Genomic DNA, 9,271 nt, shown 5'->3' on the forward strand with positions numbered 1-9,271 from the left:
GAAGTTTCTCATGATTTATAAACAGGGTATTTTAGAAGGATGAACAGCATCGAACATTTTACTCTAGTGCTGCCTGTGTTGTTATCGCAAACTCCAAGAATTTGAAGTGTTGGGAATATTCGGAAGGCTTTCTCTATCCAATCTGAGCCAACAATACAATATGTTCTATTTACATCATTTTGTCAAACACATGGCGAAATCAGGTGACTTCCTTCCATCTGATGCTGAATAATTCAACAAAGACACTTCTAAACAAACATCCATAAATCCGCCTAAAGGCTTCATGATTTTTCCTTCTCGTTGCCTTCAAACAGGAACATGAATATAAATATCGCTACAATATCCTATATTGGTGTTTTCAAAAAAAGCGCAAATATATCCACACAGAGAAAAACAACAATAACACGGCCTCAAAGCTGTTTCAATGTTATAGACTCCAATTTATTCTTGCTGTGAACAGCAAACTGTACAGACTTTACAAAATCCTATACAGTTAAAAATACAGGTCATAGCTCTTATCTTACAAAAGTTCCCAGCCAAAGAAAATTATTAAAGCCGAGCTCTGTCTTTATACACCAAAACACAACGCGAAATGAATATTCGATTAAACGTGAAATTTACATATCTTTGTATACCAGAAAATTTATATATGCACACAAATATTTTGCTCTAAAGTTCTTGTTTTTAACCCTAGCATGGAATACAGGACGAGACTGGAAAACTAACCACATCTTTGGTGCAATTTAGGAGATTCATACTGCTTCGCTTTCTTCTTTCTTGATTTCTTGAATTCAGCGCTTCTCTCGAAGGCTTGCTTGCGTTTTCTTGCGAAACCATCGACTCATCCAAGTCGCAAATGGATCCGTTTTCCCCAATTCGAAACGCCACCGATTTTGGGTCGATCCATAGCGTTAGCTCTTCGGGAAGCGTTAGATCTTTGTTGAGAAGACCGCTAGCTTGTGCTGCTTCAGCGATAACTGGATCGAGGGAATGGTTGATTCTAATACAGCGAAATCCACTTCCTAACAAAGGATTCTGAGGGTGCCAATGATGCTTGTATCTCGCGCATAAAATCTCCTTCATTTTCTTGTGAAAAGCTTCTATCTGCTTCTCCGATAGCTTTCTGTTACTCCTCATCATCTTCGTGACGAATCTACAAGCCATTTCAACTTCAGCCTTCATGATTTACGACTCTATCTTGAGAAACTAAAAATTTATCCTTCAGCGAACAGTGTTTTTAGTTTCGTTTTCGTCCGTTTGGTATTGTTCCAAATAGCAGTGTTTCTTTCAATCAAGTTACTTTCTCGGGAGTCTCAACCCAACGGCTCACTAGCAAATTACCATCCACCACCGAACACAACGGCTCCTTCTCCGAAATCGTTCTTCAGCTAACCTTCTTCAAGCTTTTTTTCGCGTCGAAACTTTTGCGGAAATAATAGCCTTGCGTCTGGTAAAAAACCCACACAGTGACGTCACGACAGCGACCAATCACAAGCGAGAATGTTACAAAGGGCTCGAGTCGGGTTGCTAAGCGAAAAGGTTGAAATGTGAATAGCCTTTTGTTGTGGGACAGCTTGTCTGTTTGCCGTCAATACTGCGCTGAAACGCGCAAGAAAAATTGGGATTCTTCGCATCTATTTTTTTGTTTCGTGGCAATCATGTCCAGAATTTTATTATTTACTCTGTGGCTTGACTTATATCGTCTTATCAGAGGGGTAAATGAAGCTTTGTGTTGGGACGTGATCGAGCCTGTTTTGAAAAGCCAATCTAATTCATGCGTGACGTAGAAAATAAACACAGATGAAGATTAAGATAATCTATAAGCGGCCCGGAACGCCATGTTTCTTCATTGTTTAATTGTTCTATTATCTTTTTTACAAGGCGCCTTACACGATGATCAACTTTTTGTCCTCTCAAATAATGCCCAAGTTGAAAAGTCGCTCCAAAGATGAGTGTTAAAAACCTCGACTTTTTTGATCGCTCACGAAAATGAAAGTGAAAGGAAATACCGCATTTGTTGAATAATTAATTCATCGTCACATCCGCTTGTCATGCTTATATGAACTTTCATGGAACGGTTCACGATTTCGCGTTTTTTGTGTGTGCGGACTTTCATCTTCAACATTTTTTTCTGTAAAAATCCATACAAACCGCCCAGCTTCACAACAAAACACGCTTGGATTTCGGCTTTTGTTTCGCCACACAAAACCGTTCTTATAACATCGACAAACTTTCGGAAAGGCAAAAGGAAAACAAAGTATGTCGATATTGCGCCTAAAAGGTTGAGCTGCTCGAATGTTCAATCATCGGACACGCATGGTTGAACCCAATTAAAAATATTGCAAAATGAATCCATTATCGAGTATTTATCTCATGCGACAACTCGTGTACCCGAAACGAGCGATTGGACCACATGGGGGTGTTAAATCTATATTGTTACCAGATCGTTCGTTCAAAATAAATATCTTTTTATCGGCCTGAGTACAAAGTGTCCAATGCAGCATTAACCTCTAACCTTGTCTCAGGGAAAATTCCAAAAAGGTTGCATTCTTCATGATGCTAATCACAACAGATATTTTCATCTGTCAAACTTTGTTGTAAACAAAAGTTTCGCTTTTAAACGAAAGGATAGGTGTGATTCTTATTTTATGTTTTCTTGCACGTACAAACTTGCGTGTACTGGCGCCTTCGGACTTGCTCTCTGTGGGAGATCCTTCGAATCTCGATAAAACAGCGGGATATACAATTTATTGGCGCAAGGCGTGATTATACAACAACTGAAAAAGTTCACATAATATTTCATACACAAATCAAAATAAAATGATAAAATACCCGTAAGCCAGAAACCAGAAAATTTTTCAACGAGTAATTTAAACAGAGATGTAAACAATGTTCAATATATTTTATTGTTGTTTTCTCTGTGTCACTGTAAAAATACATAAAATTATAATCACCTCGCGCCCTATTCAAACTTTAGCACGTTCAGTGAGAATTTGCCTCGGCGCAACAGATGGTTGATGTGTTGTAAGTCGATTGTTGTTTCCTTAAAAAATAAAATGAATTTATGTTAGAAATAATGGTCAGTATATTCTCCTTAAAATCAGAGCCATTTAATTCTGAGCCTTTTTAGATTTATTTTATAAAGCAAATAAAAAGCAAGAATCTCGTTTATATTAAGCTGCGGGAAGAATAAATTTGTATAATTAGAACTTTTACAACGGCCTTTGTCTCTATTTAAAAACCAATTTTGCTTCGTTTTCTTTTGCTAACGTTTGCAGCTGGCTTCATTAAACAGGCAAAAACATCTTTGCAAAGGTTTTCGACTGTAATTTTTTTCTCTTACAAAATCGGCTCAGATGGACAGCCTGTCCTAAAGGCTTTAATTAAAACAATTGTTGGTAGTTAACCAGCAAAGATCTGATGATTTAAAAAGAATATAAATTACCCGTACAAATGAAAGCCCGGTAAAAGGAAACCATTTGAATGAAAATGGCCATTTTCAATGGCTTTCCTGTAAACCACAACAGTTCATTTTTAGCATTGTAGTGGCTTCATTTATATCGATTTACCGACGACTAACCTCTCTGTTTAGTTTAAATAAAGCAAAATCGAAACAAAGGGTGTTATATGAAGCTTTCATGTTTAAATTGTATATTTTGCGTACAAAGTCTGTTTGACCACATCCAAAACTTGACTGATCCGGGTCAGAAATCGGAACTGGGATAGCTACGTAGGTTGTACAATAGGGCTGGACTGGCCGAAACAGTACACTAAACATCCGGTTTTCACCAGATCCATTTTGTAAACTATCTGGTTCTGAGCCAAACTATTCCATATCCCACCTCCTTTATTTTTTTTTTATCCTGTATCGGGTTCGGGTAATTTTGTCGTCAGAACTCGTCCAAAACAAAACACAGTCAGATTGTGACCAAGGCTATATCTTCTATTGCAACGCTGAGAAATTTCACTATTTTAATTACATTTTTTTGTTTAATTCGAGGACCTCTTATACTGATATAAATACGTCTTATACCAGGCAATTTTTTCAACAAAGACAGTTTCAGGGATGTCGTATAAGTAATTTCAAGTATTACAATTCGAGTGATCTTGAAATGAAAACATATTATTTTACCTTTATTCAAATCCCTGTTGATCAGTTCCTTGAAATAGCCGTGAAATTTGTACTATCAATTTACCGCAAGAAAACTGTTGCAGTATAATTAAACTCCTTTTCTTTCTAACTGGTAGAAGACAGTATATACTGATTTGAATTTAATGTCCCTTATATTAGCAGAATGACGGATTTAGTCCGTTTTCTATACTGCATGTCAGTCCAATACAACTATCAACATGTACTCCGTTTCGATCTGTTGCTATCAAATAATGTTATTCGGCAATGTACGCGCACGTACACAGCCCATGTTTTGTCAAGGCTATTGACCTGCCATTTATGATGTTGTGTATGTTAGATTGAACCACTCGTGATTTCGATACAGGGTCGCATTTTTTGCCGCATACATCATACATAATGTTACAAGTATTTTCATCAGTGCAAATTTAGCTTTGGCTACAACTTACGATGGCAAATTAAGAAAACATCTATATAGAGTTTAAAAAATGAATTAAAAAAAAATACCTCCAAATGTCAGTAGCAGCACTGTTAGCTTTTTTGGGAAATGAACTTGTAAATACATTTCTTATCATAAAGGCCATAGTTGGGATTCCCTTAACAGTTGTACTTAACGGTAATTTTTTGCTGTGTTTTTCATGCGCAGTCTTTTGTCACAGTGCCTCTCCCACCCAGGGGTATAAATGGTTCCCTGCAAACTTGTTGAGCAATCATGACAGAATGCTGGGGAGTAACCTGCGATTGACTAGCATCCCATCCAGGGGGGAGTAGCAATACTCTTAGCCCCTAGCCGCCATTTATGCTACAGAAAACTGTCGGATATAAGACTCCGATGCTTATGAGACACAAAGTGATGGAGGCTTTATCACTTTTTTTGCCGAAAGCCTTCTTTGTACAGTGGTGTAGCAGCTCTAGTAAGCTTGTAATTCTACTGGTCTTCTAGTGTAGCTATATGTAGTATAGTTGCTATTTGGGTTAGAAGCATCGTTCCTGTCTTTTTGTTTGTTCTATTATTCTCTCAAGGCCAAGCAAGCTCGCTATGACTCATTCATGCTGAGACCTCCCGAAAACTACAACCCTAGGCTACCTACTTTGTAATCGTTCAGCCGATAAATGATGATTTGGCAAACAAATGGACTTGCTGAAAAACAGCCTGCAAAACAGAGCAACTGATGACAGTCCCAGGCTAGAAAAAATAGACGCGTGAAAAAAAAAAAAACAATAAGCTTAGCAGCTATTTTTGTCCGCTCACTGACCATATCAGGGTTTTGAAATCTGGTTCTGAGCCAAAATATTTCATTTTCAATATTGTTTTATTTCCTGTCGCTTCGCCTCTCGTGGTTTTGCTTTGACTACGCTCGAGGGCCTGTCTACAACTGTGGTAATAAAGTTAGACGAATTGTGAAAAACCCATATCTGGGCCTTAAGGGCCACTCTATAGATACTCTTCCTTCTTCATTTTGAATTCGAGAAATTCTCTACTGTGAAAACAGTGGCGATGTTTTAATGATTATCCCAATTTATTGATATTTAAAACTAAGAGTTCGTTGATCTTGGAAAGATAAAGTTATAAACATTGTATACATGTACAACTGAATTGATTTTAAATAGGTTGTCCAAGTTTTTGAGCTAGTCGAGGTTCCCTAATTGCGTAAAAATCCCGATGCATCACATTACAGTAAGAATTAATTTTATAATTCAACTAGCTAGAAGTACACAGAACTATAACAAAAGGTTTTGTTTCTGTCAACAGTGTACGGGCATGTATAGAAAATAAATTTAGTTAGCTTGCACTTGTTAATGGTATATTGTGTGTGAGACATAAAGACGGCTATATGTTTATCTTTGCAACATGCATTCACGTATGTTTCGAATCTCAACGAGCCAAAAACAAAATCATATATATTGGGACTACAAAAAATTCGTTAATTTCGCTTTTCTTGCGGTATTTAATGCGGTAATTAATGCTAAAACTGTTCGGCTTACTGTAATGCCGGATATCCGTGTTCTCAGAGAATGAGAGCCCAGTTTACCGAAAAAAGATCTATTGAAACGAGCCCCGACAAGCAAATTAAAAACAGCAGAAATCTTAAGGTGTTACGTTTTTCAGTGACTGGGGCGAAAAAATAAGAATTTGTCGACGCCTCAAGCTTTGCAATTATAAATCTGGAGTATTAATTCCCAGTAGCTTGTACTGTACTTTAAGCGGTATGGTTTATACAAAACTGAGTCGAGATATTGAGAGGGGTAAGGGCTGGTTTAGGAAAAGAGAAATGCGCTAGAAATAGGAAATATTGTTTATAAATGAAAACGTCTTGCCTTTCTTTCACGGTGTAGTACGTAGTGTTTGTGCGGAATAATTCAGCTACTCTAAACAGAAGCATTTGCTACTGAAAACAAGGCAAGACATTTATATTCAAAAGTCCCTCGTATTTTTAGTTCCTTGAATAATAGTCCTGGTTTTGGCAATAACGGAAATAATGGAGACGTTGATTCCCTTGGGATAATAGCGACACTTCCTTGGAATAGTGTGAGTGTTTTTTTTTGTGAAATAAGAAGGGAACGCTGCAAATTTCAGAGGAGGAAAAATGGAATAATGGACACTGCATTATTCTTCTTCAGCCCCCGAGTCCGACCCGAGATTAAGTAACGGTTTACTGCGAATAATGGTAAGAATTTAAAGCAAAGAACCAATGATTTTGTGAAGTGTGTTAGTTTTATTTCAGCTTCAGCATCTTGGCACAGGAGCTTCAAGTTCTCTTCTATCTGTAACGAATCTTCTGAAGATTCGCTTGTTGCAGATCACGGGGGTGGAAGCCCGGAGGAGGAAGGCGTGTATTCTGCATGATACGTGCTCGAATTCCCTGCTGTGTGCGTGGATCCTTCAGAACTCTTGACTCCGAAATCTTGAAGCAGTGGGCGTGAAGCTGATAAAAAAATAAATCCCCGTGCAAACAGCCAAGAGATACAACAAAATGTCTACTAATTCTGGTAAATTAGAATATCAACTCGCTCAAAGTTCACAAGTTCAGGCTGTTTGATACGTCATGATACGTCACTCTTCTCACGTATCCTATTTTTCTGCTTTTTTCGCTAAATATTACGTATGGAGAAATAAGGCAAAAGATTCATATTAAAGACTAAATTTAGTTCCAGTGGAATATTTACTAAAGTGCCTCAAAGTACCCACTAATAAAGGCAAAAAAGTTCTATCTATTTTTAGTGGTCAAGAATATTCTACGATCAGCTAAGATTATAATGATCATGTTAATGGCTTGAGTTTACAAAACCATTACACAGTAAATGACAGATAATGTCGGAAAAGAAGGCTAAGGAAGCTTAACGAGGGCGCGAACGGAAATGATTTACAATTTGCAAGGCAGAATGGAAAGAGAATACCCACGTTTTAAACTATGCTTGGTTTCTCTTTAATTTTTTAATATGAGGTTGATAAATTTTAAAAAATTCTGGATTTTTTAATAGCTACGTGAGAAGTACATAAAGAATTGAAAGTCAAAACACCGGTGATACATTTATCCAGTACAACTTGAACCTATATTTTAATGAAGTATGTGAAAACTGATATAAATGGCAAGTAATATTTTTAAAGTTCTTTGTCTAATGGCCGTGTTAGTATTATAGTTTATTATACGTGTTCTATACACTATCATTCTGTTGACGTTATGTTCCAAAGGGAGAAAAAAAATTAACATTGCGCTGAAAAAACTCTTTCTTATATGTGATGGTCTCCTGTAATTTGCAATGGGTTGAAATTTGTTCGCAATGATTTTGTAACAAATAATTAGCGATACATTCATTGTTAAAATATAATATACCTATAGAACGAAGCATTTTAACAACGCGAACCAAATTTACGCGTAATAAAACTAACGCGAAATGAAGAAAAGTTCTGGTTAAATGCTTATAGCAAATGTTCTTAAAATGTGTTAACATAAATAAAATTAATGCGAATTTTTGAAATTTGCGTTAATAACATTATACATGTAGGTAAGTGGCACGATCAGCATGAGTCATTTTCTCAGGTAAAAAAATTTTAGCGCCCGGCAACCGGTTGCGCTTGTGGTTTTGATAATGGCCTTTTGTGGTAAAACTAAAACGGAGTTATTACATGGGTAGTTTATTCGTTGGCAAAAAGTGCAAACCTCTTAAATACAGACACCAAAAAACAGGGAAGAATGTCCATATTAATATTATGGTGTCCGTATTACAGAGAAAAAGTTTATATGAATTTTGGTCTCTTTCAGACCAAATAAACTGTCCCTAATATGGAGGTGGCAGTATTATAAATCGAGGTGTCCGCAACCCGGCGCAAAAAAGCGCGGGAAAATTCGCGTGCGTGAGTCATACCAAGCTTTGACCTGATTGGACGAGAAGGCGACAAGTAATCAACTCTTTAGAACAGGTAAAAGCCTCTTTTGTGTAGCCGCTCAAATTCAAAAGGAGTTACATCAAACGTTTTTCCGCTCAGAGTTATCGATGATAAGATGCGTTCTTCAGAGTTGCGACTAACATTCAGCGAGAATTTAAAAGTTTGCACCACTTCAATGAAGGGGTATAATCCAAGCTAACAAAAATAGAGGAAAATTCATTCTGCAGTTTTATTCTTCCCAATGCTTCAATGCTTCTTATATACATTGAAAAATTGACCTTTATCATGTTAATAAAATAGTACGGGTTGTATTGGTTTACAACAATAGCATTTTCATAACCAATCACAAAAATCAAACCACACATCGCAGCTTAATTTCTTTAGAACTGGTTCGATTTTTTTCGAGCTTTTGTCGCACGACACTTAAAAGTTTTGGCATGACGTTTAAACTTAAAAAAGTATAACGTTTTCATTGAATGCCCAAATCGTAAGTTAACAAATAAAAACCTTTTTAAGCATTATCTTTAAAACAGCATTTTCACGCAAATTAAACTACATTTGTAATATTTACATTCTACAGATGGAAGCAGTTATAAAGTTTTCTTTTGTGCGTGTTTTTTTTTTACCGCAGATATTTCAAAGCTACATTTTGATCGCAAAGTTTCATTTTAAGAAGACGTTTAATATCAGAAATATATACAACCGTTACAATAGTATTATCTAGCCGATTTAAGTAGCCATTTTAAAGAAAA

At 36.5% G+C, this 9,271-nt stretch overlaps 1 protein-coding gene across 1 annotated transcript; it reads right to left on the minus strand.

Moving 5' to 3' along the window:
- Positions 1-417: 417 nt before the first annotated feature.
- LOC144653666 (protein BTG1-like) lies at positions 418-1,447 on the minus strand. Its single transcript, XM_078513720.1, has one exon. The coding sequence runs from the start codon at positions 1,180-1,182 to the stop codon at positions 691-693; it is 492 nt and encodes a 163-aa protein (XP_078369846.1). The 5' UTR covers positions 1,183-1,447; the 3' UTR covers positions 418-690.
- Between the last annotated feature and the right edge of the window lie 7,824 nt (positions 1,448-9,271).

This window comes from Oculina patagonica, chromosome 5, assembly GCF_052425735.1.
Source record: "Oculina patagonica isolate OP01 chromosome 5, crgOcupat, whole genome shotgun sequence".
NCBI lineage: Eukaryota > Metazoa > Cnidaria > Anthozoa > Scleractinia > Oculinidae > Oculina > Oculina patagonica.

Coding starts and splice junctions, on each gene's coding strand:
- LOC144653666 (XM_078513720.1), bottom strand. CDS start 1,182: ATGAAGGCTGAAGTTGAAATGGCTTGTAGATTCGTCACGAAGATGATG.